Source organism: Oncorhynchus nerka, linkage group LG27, assembly GCF_034236695.1.
Source record: "Oncorhynchus nerka isolate Pitt River linkage group LG27, Oner_Uvic_2.0, whole genome shotgun sequence".
Lineage (NCBI taxonomy): Eukaryota > Metazoa > Chordata > Actinopteri > Salmoniformes > Salmonidae > Oncorhynchus > Oncorhynchus nerka.
The window spans coordinates 106,560,068-106,579,985 of NC_088422.1; the positions used below are offsets into that span (position 1 = coordinate 106,560,068).

General features: G+C 48.8%; 2 protein-coding genes across 2 annotated transcripts in view; one reads left to right on the forward strand and one right to left on the reverse strand.

Moving 5' to 3' along the window:
* The window catches only part of LOC115122205 (aminopeptidase Ey-like), a 173,344-nt gene that overhangs the window by 14,220 nt on the left and 139,206 nt on the right, over positions 1–19,918 (forward strand). The gene's annotated exons all lie outside the window — the stretch shown is intronic.
* LOC135565165 (S-antigen protein-like) lies at positions 12,169–14,382 on the reverse strand. Its single transcript, XM_065011227.1, has one exon. The coding sequence runs from the start codon at positions 14,380–14,382 to the stop codon at positions 12,169–12,171; it is 2,214 nt and encodes a 737-aa protein (XP_064867299.1).

The following is a 19,918-nucleotide window of genomic DNA, read 5'->3' on the forward strand; positions in this document are numbered from 1 at the left end:
GCTACTCTTCCTGGGGTTTATTATGGATCCCCATTAGTTCCTGTTGTCAAGGCAGCAGCTACTCTTCCTGGGGATTATTATGGATCCCCATTAGTTCCTGTTGCCAAGGCAGCAGCTACTCTTCCTGGGGTTTATTATGGATCCCTATTAGTTCCTGTTGCCAAGGCAGCAGCTACTCTTCCTGGGGTTTATTATGGATCCCCATTAGTTCCTGTCAAGGCAGCAGCTACTCTTCCTGGGGTTTATTATGGATCCCCATTAGTTCCTGCCAAGGCAGCAGCTACTCTTCCTGGGGTTTATTATGGATCCCCATTAGTTCCTGCCAAGGCAGCAGCTACTCTTCCTGGGGTGTATTATGGTTCCCCATTAGTTCCTGCCAAGGCAGCAGCTACTCTTCCTGGGGTTTATTATGGATCCCCATTAGTTCCTGCCATGGCAGCAGCTACTCTTCCTGGGGTTTATTATGGATCCCCATTAGTTCCTGCCAAGGCAGCAGCTACTCTTCCTGGGGTTTATTATGGATCCCCATTAGTTCCTGCCAAGGCAGCAGCTACTCTTCCTGGGGTTTGTTATTGATCCCCATTAGTTCCTGCCAAGGCAGCAGCTACTCTTCCTGGGGTTTATTATGGATCCCCATTAGTTCCTGCCAAGGCAGCAGCTACTCTTCCTGGGGTTTATTATGGATCCCCATTAGTTCCTGTTGTCAAGGCAGCAGCTACTCTTCCTGGGGTTTATTATGGATCCCCATTAGTTCCTGTTGCCAAGGCAGCAGCTACTCTTCCTGGGGTTTATTATGGATCCCCATTAGTTCCTGCCAAGGCAGCAGCTACTCTTCCTGGGGTTTATTATGGATCCCCATTAGTTCCTGCCAAGGCAGCAGCTACTCTTCCTGGGGTTTATTATGGTTCCCCATTAGTTCCTGCCAAGGCAGCAGCTACTCTTCCTGGGGTTTATTATGGATCCCCATTAGTTCCTGCCATGGCAGCAGCTACTCTTCCTGGGGTTTATTATGGATCCCCATTAGTTCCTGCCAAGGCAGCAGCTACTCTTCCTGGGGTTTATTATGGATCCCCATTAGTTCCTGCCAAGGCAGCAGCTACTCTTCCTGGGGTTTGTTATTGATCCCCATTAGTTCCTGCCAAGGCAGCAGCTACTCTTCCTGGGGTTTATTATGGATCCCCATTAGTTCCTGCCAAGGCAGCAGCTACTCTTCCTGGGGTTTATTATGGATCCCCATTAGTTCCTGTTGTCAAGGCAGCAGCTACTCTTCCTGGGGTTTATTATGGATCCCCATTAGTTCCTGTTGCCAAGGCAGCAGCTACTCTTCCTGGGGTTTATTATGGATCCCCATTAGTTCCTGCCAAGGCAGCAGCTACTCTTCCTGGGGTTTATTATGGATCCCCATTAGTTCCTGCCAAGGCAGCAGCTACTCTTCCTGGGGTTTATTATGGATCCCCATTAGTTCCTGCCAAGGCAGCAGCTACTCTTCCTGGGGTTTATTATGGATCCCCATTAGTTCCTGCCAAGGCAGCAGCTACTCTTCCTGGGGTTTATTATGGATCCCCATTAGTTCCTGTTGTCAAGGCAGCAGCTACTCTTCCTGGGGATTATTATGGATCCCCATTAGTTCCTGTTGCCAAGGCAGCAGCTACTCTTCCTGGGGTTTATTATGGATCCCTATTAGTTCCTGTTGCCAAGGCAGCAGCTACTCTTCCTGGGGTTTATTATGGATCCCCATTAGTTCCTGTGAAGGCAGCAGCTACTCTTCCTGGGGTTTATTATGGATCCCCATTAGTTCCTGCCAAGGCAGCAGCTACTCTTCCTGGGGTTTATTATGGATCCCCATTAGTTCCTGCCAAGGCAGCAGCTACTCTTCCTGGGGTGTATTATGGTTCCCCATTAGTTCCTGCCAAGGCAGCAGCTACTCTTCCTGGGGTTTATTATGGATCCCCATTAGTTCCTGCCATGGCAGCAGCTACTCTTCCTGGGGTTTATTATGGATCCCCATTAGTTCCTGCCAAGGCAGCAGCTACTCTTCCTGGGGTTTATTATGGATCCCCATTAGTTCCTGCCAAGGCAGCAGCTACTCTTCCTGGGGTTTGTTATTGATCCCCATTAGTTCCTGCCAAGGCAGCAGCTACTCTTCCTGGGGTTTATTATGGATCCCCATTAGTTCCTGCCAAGGCAGCAGCTACTCTTCCTGGGGTTTATTATGGATCCCCATTAGTTCCTGTTGTCAAGGCAGCAGCTACTCTTCCTGGGGTTTATTATGGATCCCCATTAGTTCCTGTTGCCAAGGCAGCAGCTACTCTTCCTGGGGTTTATTATGGATCCCCATTAGTTCCTGCCAAGGCAGTAGCTACTCTTCCTGGGGTTTATTATGGATCCCCATTAGTTCCTGTTGCCAAGGCAGCAGCTACTCTTCCTGGGGTTTATTATGGATCCCCATTAGTTCCTGCCAAGGCAGCAGCTACTCTTCCTGGGGTTTATTATGGATCCCCATTAGTTCCTGCCAAGGCAGCAGCTACTCTTCCTGGGGTTTATTATGGATCCCCATTAGTTCCTGCCAAGGCAGCAGCTTCTCTTCCTGGGGTTTATTATGGATCCCCATTAGTTCCTGTTGCCAAGGTGGCAGCTACTCTTCCTGGGGTTTATTATTGGTTCCCCATTAGTTCCTGCCAAGGCAGCAGCTACTCTTCCTGGGGTTTATTATGGATCCCCATTAGTTCCTGCCAAGGCAGCAGCTACTCTTCCTGGGGTTTATTATGGATCCCCATTAGTTCCTGTTGCCAAGGTGGCAGCTACTCTTCCTGGGGTTTATTATGGATCCCCATTAGTTCCTGCCAAGGCAGCAGCTACTCTTCCTGGGGTTTATTATGGATCCCCATTAGTTCCTGCCAAGGCAGCAGCTACTCTTCCTGGGGTTTATTATGGATCCCCATTAGTTCCTGTTGCCAAGGTGGCAGCTACTCTTCCTGGGGTTTATTATTGGTTTTAGTTCCTGCCAAGGTGGCAGCTACTCTTCCTGGGGTTTATTATGGATCCCCATTAGTTCCTGCCAAGGCAGCAGCTACTCTTCCTGGGGTTTATTATGGATCCCCATTAGTTCCTGTTGCCAAGGTGGCAGCTACTCTTACCGTGGCTCCGGCAAAATTAAGGCAGTTGTACAATTTTAAAAACACAAATACATTTAAATACATTCATAACATACTAAGTGTGTGCTCTTACATAATCCTTGTGTGTGTGTGTAGTGTGTATATTATCGTGTGTGCATGTGTCTGTGCTTATGTTTGTGTTGCTTCACAGAGTCTGCTGTTCCATAAGGTGTATTTTGTGTCAGGACCCGGTTACGAACCCGGGTCTCCGGAGTGAGAAACAGTCACTTAACCAACTGAGCCACGAATAGTTGGCAGAACCCAGAAGATGAGGCAGACACAGCAGTACTTGAGACGATGTATTTAATGAAGTAAAAAATAAAGTTCTTCAGGAAAACATGAAACTCCACAACCTCAAAAGGAATTCCACAAGAACAAAGGTAATCCTCCAAGACAAAAAGGTAAATCCACAAGGTGGAAGGTATAGCACAAAAAACCTCAAAAAATACTCAAAAACAAACAAACAAGAACAAAAAACAGAATTCCACAAGAGAGTCCACCGGGATCAACAAGAGTTCACAGAATACTAGGGCTGGGTGCTAACATACAAACACAGAGCAAAGGACTGAGGAAAACAAAGGGTTTAAATACAATCAGGGGAAACGAGGCACAGGTGCAAATAATAATGGGGATCAAGGGGAAACAAAAGGTCAAAAGGCACAATGGGGGCATCTAGTGACCAAAAACCGGAACAACCCTGGCCAAATCCTGACAGAATCCCCCCCCTAGGAACGGCTCCTGACGTTCCTACCAGCTCTCTCAGGGTGGAGAGCCCTGAACTGACGAATGAGGTCAGGGTCCAGTATGTCTTTGGCAGGAACCCAGGAGCGCTCCTCGGGACCGTAGCCTTCCCAGTCCACCAGATACTGCCAGGACCGCTGCACCCGGCGGGAATCCAGTATCCGATGGACGGTATAAGCCGGCTGGCCTCCAATGACACGAGGCGGAGGGGAGGTCTGTCTGCCGGGACAAGGGGAGAAAAAACAACAGGTTTTAATAAGGAAATGTGAAATGTGGGATTAATCTTAAGGGATCTGGGTAAGTGTAGGCGATAAGAAACTGGGTTAACTCTCCTGGCAACCTTAAAGGGACCGATGTATTTTTGGGACAGCTTGCGAGACTCCACCCGTAGTGGTAAGTCTCTTGTGGAGAGCCAGACTCTCTGGCCGGGGCGCAGGGTAGGCCCGGGACGGCGACGTCTGTTGGCTTGTTGTTGGTACCTCTGTGAGGAACGCATCAGATTAAGACGGGTCTTCCTCCACATAAGCAGACAGCGTCTGACGAACTTCAAGGCTGAAGGCACTCTGACTTCTGCCTCCTGGTCCGGGAACAATGGAGGGGCATAGCCAAACTGACACTCGTGCGGGGACATACCAGTGGAGGAGGAGCGCAAGGTGTTGTGCGCGTATTCGGCCCAAACAATGAAGGACGACCATGTGGACGGGTTGTTACGAGTCATACATCGGAGGGTAGCTTCCAGCTCTTGATTCATCCTCTCTGTTTGGCCGTTGGACTCCGGATGGTACCCTGAAGATAGACTGGCAGAAGCACCCATGAGTTGGCAGAAGGCCTTCCAAAACCTTGAGGCGAACTGGGGACCTCTGTCAGAAACCATATCTTGAGGAATGCCGAAGACTCGAAAACATGATTAATTACCAACTCAGCCGTCTCCTTGGCAGAAGGTAACTTAGTCAGAGGGACGAACCTGGCCGCCTTTGAAAACCTGTCGATTATGACTAGGATAGTAGTATTGCCATGGGATGGAGGAAGGCCAGTAATAAAGTCCAACGAGATATGGGACCAGGGTCTGTGGGGAATAGGTAAAGGGTGAAGGAGTCCTTGAGGGCGGAGGTGAGAAGATTTGCCCTGGCAGCACACGGGGCAGGCATTGACGAAAGAGGCAACGTCTTCTCTTATGGTAGGCCACCAGAACTTACGCTGGATGAACTCCAAGGTGCGACCTACGCCCGGGTGACAGGTGAGGCGAGAGGAGTGCCCCCACAGAAGGACCTGAGTCCTCACTGCCTTAGGGACAAACAACCGATTGGCAGGACCCCCTTTCGGGTCCGGTTCGATAGCTTGAGCTCGTCTCACGGTATCCTCAACTTGCCACGAAATCGGAGCCACGATCTTAGCAGCAGGAAGGACAGGCATGTCCGTGTCATCTCGAATGGCAGGAGCGTAGACTCGGGACAGGGCATCCGGTTTGAGATTCTTCGACCCGGGCCGATAGGTGAGGATAAACTGGAATCGATTGAAGAAAAGAGACCATCTAGCTTGTCTAGAGTTCAACCGCTTCGCCTGCTGGATATACTCCAGATTTTTGTGGTCCGTAAGCACTTGAAACGGGTGAGAAGCCCCTCGAGCCAGTGTCTCCATTCCTTCAATGCCATCTTAACCGCTAGGAGTTCACGATCCCCCACATCGTAGTTCCTCTCAGCCGGGGTAAGCCGGTGTGAGAAGAAAGCGCACGGATGAAGCTTCTTGTCTTCACCCCTCTGAGACAGGACAGCTCCAACACCAACCTCTGAGGCGTCTACCTCCGCCACAAACGGTTCATCCGTAGTCGGTAGTATCAGGATGGGAGCAGAGAGGACGCGCTGCTTGAGTCCTTGGAAGGCCGTCTCAGCTTCTCTTCCCCACAAAAACCTTGCATTGCCACCCTTGGTTAAAGCTGAGAGAGGGGCTGCCAACAAGCTGAAGTTCTTGATGAACTTGCGGTAAAAGTTTGTGAAGCCCAGGAAACGCTGAACTTCCTTAACGGATTTGGGGTGGGCCAATCCGCTACCGCCCCTACCTTCCTGGGGTCCATTTGGACTCGACCGGGTTCCACTACAAATCCCAGGAATTGTACTCGGGATGAATGGAATTCACATTTTCCGGCTTAACGTACAGATGGCTGTCTAGGAGGCGTTTGAGTACTTGTCTGACATGCTTTGTGTGTTCTTGAAGAGAGCTCGAAAAGATGAGGATGTCATCCAAGTAAACAAACACAAATATGTTAAGCATATCCCTAAGCACATCGTTTATGAGCGCTTGGAACACCGCTGGGGCGTTGGTCAGGCCGAAGGGCATCACCAAGTATTCATAGTGACCAGTAGGCGTGTTGAACGCGGTCTTCCACTCGTCACCAGGTCTGATCCGCACAAGATGGTATGCGTTCCGCAGGTCAAGCTTAGTGAAAACAACTGCTTCCTGGAGCAGCTCGAAGGCTGTGGCCATAAGGGGTAGCGGGTAACGGTTACGGACGGTTATGGCATTGAGTCCCCGGTAGTCGATGCAAGGACGTAATCCACCGTCTTTCTTGGCCACAAAGAAAAACCCTGCTCCCGCCGGGAGGTGGATGGACGCATGAGGCCTGCTTCCAGAGCGTCCTTGATGTAGGTATCCATAGCAGCTCGTTCGGGTGGAGATAGGGAAAGATCCGACCCCTGGGGGCAAGTGCCCGGAAACAGTTCGATGGGGCAATCATAAGGTCTATGGGGTGGTAGCATGGTGGCCCTCTGTTTGCTAAATACCAGTTTGAGGTCATGGTAACACTCGGGAACTCGGGTCAGGTCGATGGATTCTAAAGACTCGGGAGTAGAACTCGGGAATTCGGGAAAATACATGTAGCTTGGCACGTAGGACCCCACTGCTTGATAGTGCCCACAGACCAGTCGATGTGAGGGTTATGGCTGTGAAGCCAGGGGTATCCAAGGACGAGAGGGAACTCGGAACAGGAGATCAAATGAAAGTTCATCAATTCCTTGTGTTGTGAAACTGAAAGTCGCAAGGAGGTAGTGACATGAGTGACAAGTCCAGATCCCAAAGGGCTTCCATCCAATGTAGTAACCCTCATGGGGTCACTTAGAGGTTCAGAGGGAACGCCATTCTCCTTCGCCCAGACACCATCCATGAAGTTACCTGCGGCTCCAGAGTCTACCAAGGCTTGAAGGTGAAGCTTGTGGTTGTCCCAGGAAAGGGTGACTGGAATGAGCAGACGGGAGTTGGACGGATGGGAGGAGGTTATGTTTCCCGTTACAGTTCCCCCGGTCTGTACGGGACAGAGCGTTTCCCTGGAGCCCGGGACACGTGGAACGGAAATGGCCCAGTTTGCCGCAATATAGACAGCGTCGCTCCCTCATCCGGCGGTCTCTCTCAGCCTGGGAGATGCGTCCAATCTGCATGGGTTCCGGTGGAGCCAGCGAGGATAAAGGTGGGGACTCGGAGCTGGGACTGATAGGGGCTAGAGGTCTACGGTTGAGTTCTCTCTCTCTCAGACGCTGGTCAATGCGTGAGGCCAACTTGATCAGGGACTCGAGATTGTCCGGTGGTTCCCGAGTGGCCAGTTCATCTTGGATAGTGTCGGAAAGGCCTTTCAGAAAGCACACAGTGAGCGCCTCGTTGTTCCAGCCACTCGCTGCTGCCACCGTGCGGAACTGGATGGCATAGTCCGTCACGCTGCGCCGACCTTGGTGGAGAGTCAGGAGCTGTTTGGCTGAGTCAGGACCACTGCTTGGGCCTTGAAACACTCGTTTGAATTCCTCAGCAAAGGCAGAGTAGCTGGCACAGCAGGAACTATGGGCATCCCACACAGCAGTAGCCCAGGCCAGGGCTTTTTCCGACAGCAGGGTGATGATATATGCGATCTTAGACCGGTCGGTGGGGAACGACGAGGGTTACAGCTCGAAGGAGAGAGAACATTGGGTGAGAAACCCTTTACAAGCACTTGGATCACCTGAGAACCGTTGGGGAGGTGGAAGACGAGGTTCAGCCAGAAGGTTAACTGCCATGGGTACGTGAATCTGAGGTACTGGGACGGGAACTGTTGCCGAGGTAAGTCGATCAGATATCTGCTTTATGGAAGTCAGCATCTCCGACAGAAGATGAGAATGTCTAGCCATTAAGGCCTCTTGCTGAACCAGGGCAGCTTCGTGGCGTTGGACAGTCTCCTGGTGGTGGAACAGCCTGGCAACAAGGTCCTGGGAACTGGCTGCCTCTGGGTTCATTTTTTGGCTCTGTGTTTCTGTCAGGACCCGGTTACGAACCCGGGTCTCCGGAGTGAGAAACAGTCACTTAACCAACTGAGCCACGAATAGTTGGCAGAACCCAGAAGATGAGGCAGACACAGCAGTACTTGAGACGATGTATTTAATGAAGTAAAAAATAAAGTTCTTCAGGAAAACATGAAACTCCACAACCTCAAAAGGAATTCCACAAGAACAAAGGTAATCCTCCAAGACAAAAAGGTAAATCCACAAGGTGGAAGGTATAGCACAAAAAAACTCAAAAAATACTCAAAAACAAACAAACAAGAACAAAAAACAGAATTCCACAAGAGAGTCCACCGGGATCAACAAGAGTTCACAGAGTACTAGGGCTGGGTGCTAACATACAAACACAGAGCAAAGGACTGAGGAAAACAAAGGGTTTAAATACAATCAGGGGAAACGAGGCACAGGTGCAAATAATAATGGGGATCAAGGGAAAACAAAAGGTCAAAAGGCACAATGGGGGCATCTAGTGACCAAAAACCGGAACAACCCTGGCCAAATCCTGACATTTTGATGTTTTAAAAAAATCTGATTCTACTGCTGCATCAGTTACCTGATGTGGAATAGAGTTCCATGTAGTCATGGCTCTATGTAGTACTGTGGAATAGAGTTCCATGTAGACATGGCTCTATGTAGTACTGTGGAATAGAGTTCCATGTAGTCATGGCTCTGTGTAGTACTGTGGAATAGAGTTCCATGTAGTCATGGCTCTATGTAGTACTGTGGAATAGAGTTCCATGTAGTCATGGCTCTATGTAGTACTTTGTGCCTCCCATTGTCTGATCTGGACTTGGGGACTGTGAAGAGACCTCTGGTGGCATGTCTTGTGGGGTAGTCATGGGTGTCTGAGCTGTGTGCCACTAGATTAGACAGACAGCTCGGTGCATTCAACATGTCAATACCTCTCATAAATACAAGTAGGGATGAAGTCAATCTCTCCTCCACTTTCAGCCAGGAGAGATTGACATGCATATTATTAATATTAGCTCTCTGTGTACATCCAAGGGCCAGCCGTGCTGCTCTGTTCTGAACCAAATGCAATGTTCCTAAGGCCCTCTTTGTAGCACCTGACCACATGACTGAACAATAGTCAAAGTGTGACAAAACTAGGGCCTGTAGGACCTGCCTTGTTGATAGTGTTGTTAAGAAGGTAGAAACTAGGGCCTGTAGGACCTGCCTTGTTGATAGTGCTGTTAAGAAGGTAGAAACTAGGGCCTGTAGGACCTGCCTTGATGATAGTGCTGTTAAGAAGGTAGAAACTAGGGCCTGTAGGACCTGCCTTGTTGATAGTGTTGTTAAGAAGGTAGAAACTAGGGCCTGTAGGACCTGCCTTGTTGATAGTGCTGTTAAGAAGGTAGAAACTAGGGCCTGTAGGACCTGCCTTGTTGATAGTGCTGTTAAGAAGGTAGAAACTAGGGCCTGTAGGACCTGCCTTGTTGATAGTGTTGTTAAGAAGGTAGAAACTAGGACCTGTAGGACCTGCCTTGATGATAGTGCTGTTAAGAAGGTAGAAACTAGAGCCTGTAGGACCTGCCTTGTTGATAGTGTTGTTAAGAAGGTAGAAACTAGGGCCTGTAGGACCTGCCTTGTTGATAGTGTTGTTAAGAAGGTAGAAACTAGGGCCTGTAGGACCTGCCTTGTTGATAGTGTTGTTAAGGTAGAAACTAGGGCCTGTAGGACCTGCCTTGTTGATAGTGTTGTTAAGAAGGTAGAAACTAGGGCCTGTAGGACCTGCCTTGTTGATAGTGTTGTTAAGAAGGTAGAAACTAGGGCCTGTAGGACCTGCCTTGTTGATAGTGTTGTTAAGAAGGTAGAAACTAGGGCCTGTAGGACCTGCCTTGTTGATAGTGCTGTTAAGAAGGTAGAAACTAGGGCCTGTAGGACCTGCCTTGTTGATAGTGTTGTTAAGAAGGTAGAAACTAGGGCCTGTAGGACCTGCCTTGTTGATAGTGTTGTTAAGAAGGTAGAAACTAGGGCCTGTAGGGCCTGCCTTGTTGATAGTGTTGTTAAGAAGGTAGAAACTAGGACCTGTAGGACCTGCCTTGTTGATAGTGTTGTTAAGAAGGTAGAAACGAAGGCCTGTAGGACCTGCCTTGTTGATAGTGTTGTTAAGAAGGTAGAAACTAGGGCCTGTAGGACCTGCCTTGTTCATAGTGTTGTTAAGAAGGTAGAAACTAGGACCTGTAGGACCTGCCTTGTTAATAGTGTTGTTAAGAAGGTAGAAACTAGGGCCTGTAGGACCTGCCTTGTTGATAGTGTTGTTAAGAAGTTAGAAACTAGGGCCTGTAGGACCTGCCTTGTTGATAGTGTTGTTAAGAAGGTAGAAACTAGGGCCTGTAGGACCTGCCTTGTTGATAGTGCTGTTAAGAAGGTAGAAACAGTGTAATGGTAAAGTATTGATACCTAATCACAGTGTAATGGTAAAGTATTGATACCTAATCACAGTGTAATGGTAAAGTATTGATACCTAATCACAGTGTAATGGTAAAGTATTGATACCTAATCACAGTGTAATGGTAAAGTATTGATACCTAATCACAGTGTAATGGTAAAGTATTGATACCTAATCACAGTGTAATGGTAAAGTATTGATACCTAATCACAGTGTAATGGTAAAGTATTGATACCTAATCACAGTGTAATGGTAAAGTATTGATACCTAATCACAGTGTAATGGTAAAGTATTGATACCTAATCACAGTGTAATGGTAAAGTATTGATACCTAATCACAGTGTAATGGTAAAGTATTGATACCTAATCACAGTGTAATGGTAAAGTATTGATACCTAATCACAGTGTAATGGTAAAGTATTGATACCTAATCACAGTGTAATGGTAAAGTATTGATACCTAATCACAGTGTAATGGTAAAGTATTGATACCTAATCACAGTGTAATGGTAAAGTATTGATACCTAATCACAGTGTAATGGTAAAGTATTGATACCTAATCACAGTGTAATGGTAAAGTATTGATACCTAATCACAGTGTAATGGTAAAGTATTGATACCTAATCACAGTGTAATGGTAAAGTATTGATACCTAATCACAGTGTAATGGTAAAGTATTGATACCTAATCACAGTGTAGTGGTAAAGTATTGATACCTAATCACAGTGTAATGGTAAAGTATTGATACCTAATCACAGTGTAATGGTAAAGTATTGATACCTAATCACAGTGTAGTGGTAAAGTATTGATACCTAATCACAGTGTAATGGTAATGTTCAACAGGGGGTCATTTATGATCAGTCAGGGGTAGGGGGTTGACCTATAGTATCACCCTATTCCCTGTATAGTACACTACCAGGGTCACAGGTCAACAGGGGGTCATTTATGGTCGCTCTGGATAAGAGCGTCTGCTAAATGACTTAAATGTAAATGTAATGTCAGTCAGGGGTAGGGGGTTGACCTATAGTATCATCCTATTCCCTGTATAGTACACTACCAGGGTCACAGGTCAACAGGGGGTCATTTATGGTCAGTCAGGGGTAGGGGGTTGACCTATAGTATCACCCTATTCCCTGTATAGTACACTACCAGGGTCACAGGTCAACAGGGGGTCATTTATGGTCAGTCAGGGGTAGGGGGTTGACCTATAGTATCACCCTATTCCCTGTAGTTTTCTCCCTCAATCATCCAAACATCTACTTCTTTGTTGTGTAGTTTTCTTGCTATTTGCACTTCTTTTACTTGAAGTTGACCAAAGTAACCGTCTCTCTAGCTGACCTCTGACCTGAGTTCTGTCCTCAGCTTTCCCTCTGCAGAGTGTCTGGTCCAAGCTGCTCCTCTTCCCTCTCCCGCCTGGCTGTCAGCGGCAGCTCCCCAAACCCGTTCTCTGAATCCACCCCCACACCTGATCTACTCACACACTCACATACAGACACACAGTTCCTCTCTCCCCTTACCGTGGCCTCTATTTCCTACATCTCTCAGAGAAAATGACAATTCTCCTGGTATTTCTTTATGCACTGACTTTACTGAACTCTGGAGAAAACATCTGACAATGTGCTCTCCCGTACATCTGACAATGTGCTCTCCCCTACATCTGACAATGTGCTCTCCCCTCCATTAGACACTGTGCTCTCCCCTCCATTAGACAATGTGCTCTCCCCTCCATCTGACAATGTGCTCTCCCCTCCATCTGACAATGTGCTCTCCCGTCCATCTGACAATGTGCTCTCCCGTACATCTGACAATGTGCTCTCCCCTCCATCTGACAATGTGCTCTCCCCTCCATCTGACAATGTGCTCTCCCCTCCATCTGACAATGTGCTCTCCCGTACATCTGACAATGTGCTCTCCTGTCCGTCTGACAATGTGCTCTCCCCTCCATCTGACAATGTGCTCTCCCCTCCATCTGACAATGTGCTCTCCCCTCCATCTGACAATGTGCTCTCCCGTACATCTGACAATGTGCTCTCCCCTCCATCTGACAATGTGCTCTCCCGTACATCTGACAATGTGCTCTCCCCTCCATTAGACAATGTGCTCTCCCCTACATCTGACAATGTGCTCTCCCCTCCATCTGACAATGTGCTCTCCCGTACATCTGACAATGTGCTCTCCCGTCCATTAGACAATGTGCTCTCCCCTCCATCTGACAATGTGCTCTCCCCTCCATCTGACAATGTGCTCTCCCGTACATCTGACAATGTGCTCTCCCCTCCATCTGACAATGTGCTCTCCCGTCCATCTGACAATGTGCTCTCCCGTCCATCTGACAATGTGCTCTCCCGTCCATCTGACAATGTGCTCTCCCCTCCATCTGACAATGTGCTCTCCCCTCCATCTGACAATGTGCTCTCCCCTCCATCTGACAATGTGCTCTCCCCTCCATCTGACAATGTGCTCTCCCGTCCATCTGACAATGTGCTCTCCCCTCCATCTGACATTGTGCTCTCCCCTACATCTGACAATGTGCTCTCCCCTCCATCTGACAATGTGCTCTCCCCTCCATCTGACATTGTGCTCTCCCCTACATCTGACAATGTGCTCTCCCCTACATCTGACAATGTGCTCTCCCCTCCATCTGACAATGTGCTCTCCCGTACATCTGACAATGTGCTCTCCCGTCCATTAGACAATGTGCTCTCCCCTCCATCTGACAATGTGCTCTCCCCTCCATCTGACAATGTGCTCTCCCGTACATCTGACAATGTGCTCTCCCGTACATCTGACAATGTGCTCTCCCCTCCATCTGACAATGGGCTCTCCCGTCCATCTGACAATGTGCTCTCCCGTCCATTAGACAATGTGCTCTCCCCTCCATCTGACAATGTGCTCTCCCCTCCATCTGACAATGTGCTCTCCCCTCCATCTGACAATGTGCTCTCCCGTCCATCTGACAATGTGCTCTCCCGTCCATCTGACAATGTGCTCTCCCGTCCATTAGACAATGTGCTCTCCCCTCCATCTGACAATGTGCTCTCCCCTCCATCTGACAATGTGCTCTCCCCTCCATCTGACAATGTGCTCTCCCCTCCATCTGACAATGTGCTCTCCCCTCCATCTGACAATGTGCTCTCCCGTCCATCTGACAATGTGCTCTCCCCTCCATCTGACATTGTGCTCTCCCCTACATCTGACAATGTGCTCTCCCCTCCATCTGACAATGTGCTCTCCCCTCCATCTGACATTGTGCTCTCCCCTACATCTGACAATGTGCTCTCCCCTACATCTGACAATGTGCTCTCCCCTCCATCTGACAATGTGCTCTCCCGTACATCTGACAATGTGCTCTCCCGTCCATCTGACAATGTGCTCTCCCCTCCATCTGACAATGTGCTCTCCCCTCCATCTGACAATGTGCTCTCCCGTACATCTGACAATGTGCTCTCCCGTACATCTGACAATGTGCTCTCCCCTCCATCTGACAATGTGCTCTCCCGTCCATCTGACAATGTGCTCTCCCGTCCATTAGACAATGTGCTCTCCCCTCCATCTGACAATGTGCTCTCCCCTCCATCTGACAATGTGCTCTCCCCTCCATCTGACAATGTGCTCTCCCGTCCATCTGACAATGTGCTCTCCCCTCCATCTGACAATGTGCTCTCCCCTCCATCTGACAATGTGCTCTCCCCTCCATCTGACAATGTGCTCTCCCGTACATCTGACAATGTGCTCTCCCGTACATCTGACAATGTGCTCTCCCCTCCATCTGACAATGTGCTCTCCCGTCCATTAGACATTTTGTCTGCTGGAACTCGCTCTTTTTCACTCGTCCAAGTGCCGATGCATTTGTGGCCTGATATGAACTTGTCACTACCAAAATCTAATGGTTTTAAATGACTGTTTTGTATTGTCTGGAAACTCACTTGTAGAATTCGCTTGCAGTAGGTCTCTTAAAAAAGAGAAGCTGTTCAAGGTTATTAAACAGAGGTGCCTAGTTATTCTTCTGTTGTTGATATCAGGTAATGTGCAACCTAACCCTGGCCCTGATATGTCTCCAAACCCCCTGCAACCTAACCCTGATATGTCTCCAAACCCCCTGCAACCCTGATATGTCTCCAAACCCCCTGCAACCCTGATATGTCTCCAAACCCCCTGCAACCCTGATATGTCTCCAAACCCCCTGCAACCCTGATATGTCTCCAAACCCCCTGCAACCCTGATATGTCTCCAAACCCCCTGCAACCTAACCCTGATATGTCTCCAAACCCCCTGCAACCTAACCCTGATATGTCTCCATACCCCCTGCAACCTAACCCTGATATGTCTCCATACCCCCTGCAACCTAACCCTGATATGTCTCCAAACCCCCTGCAACCTAACCCTGATATGTCTCCATACCCCCTGCAACCTAACCCTGATATGTCTCCAAACCCCTGCAACCCTGATATGTCTCCATACCCCTGCAACCTAACCCTGGCCCTGATATGTCTCCAAACCCCTGCAACCTAACCCTGATATGTCTCCAAACCCCTGCAACCCTGATATGTCTCCAAACCCCTGCAACCCTGATATGTCTCCATACCCCCTGCAACCTAACCCTGATATGTCTCCAACCCCCTGCAACCTAACCCTGATATGTCTCCATACCCCCTGCAACCTAACCCAGCCCCTGATATGTCTCCAAACCCCTGCAACCCTGATATGTCTCCAACCCCTGCAACCTAACCCTGATATATCTCCAAACCCCTGAAACCTAACCCTGATATGTCTCCAAACCCCTGCAACCTAACCCTGATATGTCTCCAAACCCCCTGCAACCTAACCCTGATATGTCTCCATACCCCTGCAACCTAACCCTGATATGTCTCCATACCCCTGCAACCTAACCCTGATATATCTCCATACCCCCTGCAACCTAACCCTGATATGTCTCCAAACCCCCTGCAACCTAACCCTGATATGTCTCCATACCCCCTGCAACCTAACCCTGATATGTCTCCATACCCCCTGCAACCTAACCCTGATATGTCTCCATACCCCTGCAACCTAACCCTGGCCCTGATATGTCTCCAAACCCCTGCAACCTAACCCTGATATATCTCCATACCCCCTGCAACCTAACCCTGCCCCTGATATGTCTCCATACCCCCTGCAACCTAACCCTGATATATCTCCATACCCCCTGCAACCTAACCCTGCCCCTGATATGTCTCCATACCCCCTGCAACCTAACCCTGATATGTCTCCATACCCCCTGCAACCTAACCCTGATATGTCTCCAAACCTGTGATATCTCCAGTATCTGTGATTGGCTGTCATAGACCCCCCTCTGTATCTGTGATTGGCTGTTATAGACCCCCCTCTGCTCTCTGTATCTGTGATTGGCTGTTATAGACCCCCCTCTGCTCTCTGTATCTGTGATTGGCTGTTATAGACCCCCCCCTGCTCTCTGTATCTGTGATTGGCTGTTATAGACCCCCCTCTGCTCTCAGTATCTGTGATTGGCTGTTATAGACCCCCCTCTGCGTATCTGTGATTGGCTGTTATAGACCCCCCTCTGCTCTCTGTATCTGTGATTGGCTGTTATAGACCCCCCTCAGTATCTGTGATTGGCTGTTATAGACCCCCTCTGTATCTGTGATTGGCTGTTATAGACCCCCCTCTGTATCTGTGATTGGCTGTTATAGACCCCCCTCTGCTCTCAGTATCTGTGATTGGCTGTTAAAGACCCCCCTCTGCTCTCAGTATCTGTGATTGGCTGTTATAGACCCCCCTCTGTATCTGTGATTGGCTGTTATAGACTCCCTCTGCTCTCTGTATCTGTGATTGGCTGTTATAGACCCCCCTCAGTATCTGTGATTGGCTGTTATAGACCCCCTCTGCTCTCTGTATCTGTGATTGGCTGTTATAGACCCCCTCTGTATCTGTGATTGGCTGTTATAGACCCCCTCTGCTCTCTGTATCTGTGATTGGCTGTTATAGACCCCCCCTCTGTATCTGTGATTGGCTGTTATAGACCCCCTCTGCTCTCAGTATCTGTGATTGGCTGTTATAGACCCCCCTCTGCTCTCAGTATCTGTGATTGGCTGTTATAGACCCCCTCTGCTCTCTGTATCTGTGATTGGCTGTTATAGACCCCCTCTGCTCTCTGTATCTGTGATTGGCTGTTATAGACCCCCTGCTCTCTGTATCTGTGATTGGCTGTTATAGACCCCCTCTGCTCTCTGTATCTGTGATTGGCTGTTATAGACCCCCCTCTGTATCTGTGATTGGCTGTTATAGACCCCCCTCTGTATCTGTGATTGGCTGTTATAGACCCCCCTCTGCTCTCAGTATCTGTGATTGGCTGTTATAGACCCCCATCTGCTCTCTGTATCTGTGATTGGCTGTTATAGACCCCCCTCTGTATCTGTGATTGGCTGTTATAGACCCCCCTCTGCTCTCTGTATCTGTGATTGGCTGTTATAGACCCCCCTCTGCTCTCTGTATCTGTGATTGGCTGTTATAGACCCCCCTCTGCTCTCTGTATCTGTGATTGGCTGTTATAGACCCCCTTCTGCTCTCTGTATCTGTGATTGGCTGTTATAGACCCCCTCTGTATCTGTGATTGGCTGTTATAGACCCCCTTCTGCTCTCTGTATCTGTGATTGGCTGTTATAGACCCCCCTCTGTATCTGATTGGCTGTTATAGACCCTCTTCTGCTCTCTGTATCTGTGATTGGCTGTTATAGACCCCCCTCTGCTCTCTGTATCTGTGATTGGCTGTTATAGACCCCCCTCTGCTCTCTGTATCTGTGATTGGCTGTTATAGACCCCCCTCTGTATCTGTGATTGGCTGTTATAGACCCCCCTCTGTATCTGTGATTGGCTGTTATAGACCCCCTTCTGCTCTCTGTATCTGTGATTGGCTGTTATAGACCGCCCTCTGTATCTGTTTTTGGCTGTTATAGACCCCCTTCTGCTCTCTGTATCTGTGATTGGCTGTTATAGACCCCTTCTGCTCTCTGTATCTGTGATTGGCTGTTATAGACCCCCTTCTGCTCTCTGTATCTGTGATTGGCTGTTATAGACCCCCCTCTGTATCTGTGATTGGCTGTTATAGACCCCCTTCTGCTCTCTGTATCTGTGATTGGCTGTTATAGACCCCCCTCTGTATCTGTGATTGGCTGTTATAGACCCCCTTCTGCTCTCTGTATCTGTGATTGGCTGTTATAGACCCCCTCTGTATCTGTGATTGGCTGTTATAGACCCCCTTCTGCTCTCTGTATCTGTGATTGGCTGTTATAGACCCCCTCTGTATCTGTGATTGGCTGTTATAAACCCCCTGCTCTCTGTATCCGTGATTGGCTGTTATAAACCCCCTCTAATCTCTGTATCTGTGATTGGCTGTTATAGACCCCCCTGCTCTCTGTATCTGTGATTGGCTGTTATAGACCCCCTCTGCTCTCTGTATCTGTGATTGGCTGTTATAGACCCCCTCTGTATCTGTGATTGGCTGTTATAGACCCCCCTCTGTATCTGTGATTGGCTGTTATAGACCCCCTCTGCTCTCTGTATCTGTGATTGGCTGTTATAGACCCCCCTCTGCTCTCTGTATCTGTGATTGGCTGTTATAGACCCCCTCTGTATCTGTGATTGGCTGTTATAGACCCCCCTCTGCTCTCTGTATCTGTGATTGGCTGTTATAGACCCCCCTCTGCTCTCTGTATCTGTGATTGGCTGTTATAGACCCCCCCTCTGTATCTGTGATTGGCTGTTATAGACCCCCTTCTGCTCTCTGTATCTGTGATTGGCTGTTATAGACCCCCTCTGTATCTGTGATTGGCTGTTATAGACCCCCTCTGTATCTGTGATTGGCTGTTATAGACCCCCTCTGTATCTGTGATTGGCTGTTATAGACCCCCTTCTGCTCTCTGTATCTGTGATTGGCTGTTATAGACCCCCCTCTGTATCTGTGATTGGCTGTTATAGACCCCCTTCTGCTCTCTGTATCTGTGATTGGCTGTTATAGACCCCCTCTGTATCTGTGATTGGCTGTTATAAACCCCCCCTGCTCTCTGTATCTGTGATTGGCTGTTATAAACCCCCCTCTAATCTCTGTATCTGTGATTGGCTGTTATAGACCCCCCCTGCTCTCTGTATCTGTGATTGGCTGTTATAGACCCCCCTCTGCTCTCTGTATCTGTGATTGGCTGTTATAGACCCCCTCTGTATCTGTGATTGGCTGTTATAGACCCCCCTCTGTATCTGTGATTGGCTGTTATAGACCCCTCTGTATCTGTGATTGGCTGTTATAGACCCCCCTGCTCGTATCTGTGATTGGCTGTTATAGACCCCTCCCTCTGTATCTGTGATTGGCTGTTATAGACCCCCCCCCTCTGTATCTGTGATTGGCTGTTATAGACCCCCCTCTGTATCTGTGATTGGCTGTTATAGACCCCTCTGGTCTCTGTATCTGTGATTGGCTGTTATAGACCCCCCTCTGGTCTCTGTATCTGTGATTGGCTGTTATAGACCCCCCTCTGTATCTGTGATTGGCTGTTATAGACCCCCTCTGTATCTGTGATTGGCTGTTATAGACCCCCTCTGCTCTCTGTATCTGTGATTGGCTGTTATAGACCCCCTCTGTATCTGTGATTGGCTGTTATAGACCCCCTCTGTATCTGTGATTGGCTGTTATAGACCCCCCTCTGCTCTCTGTATCTGTGATTGGCTGTTATAGACCCCCCTCTGCTCTCTGTATCTGTGATTGGCTGTTATAGACCCCCTCTGTATCTGTGATTGGCTGTTATAGACCCCCTCTGTATCTGTGATTGGCTGTTATAGATTGGCTGTTATAGACCCCCCCCTCTGTATCTGTGATTGGCTGTTATAGACCCCCTCTGTATCTGTGATTGGCTGTTATAGACCCCTCTGTATCTGTGATTGGCTGTTATAGACCCCCTCTGTATCTGTGATTGGCTGTTATAGACCCCCTCTCTGTATCTGTGATTGGCTGTTATAGACCCCCTCTGCTCTCTGTATCTGTGATTGGCTGTTATAGACCCCCTCTGTATCTGTGATTGGCTGTTATCTCTGTATCTGTGATTGGCTGTTATAGACCCCCTCTGCTCTCTGTATCTGTGATTGGCTGTTATAGACCCCCATCTGCTCTCTGTATCTGTGATTGGCTGTTATAGACCCCCCCCTCTGTATCTGTGATTGGCTGTTATAGACCCCCTCTGCTCTCTGTATCTGTGATTGGCTGTTATAGACCCCCTCTGCTCTCTGTATCTGTGATTGGCTGTTATAGACCCCCTCTGCTCTCTGTATCTGTGATTGGCTGTTATAGAC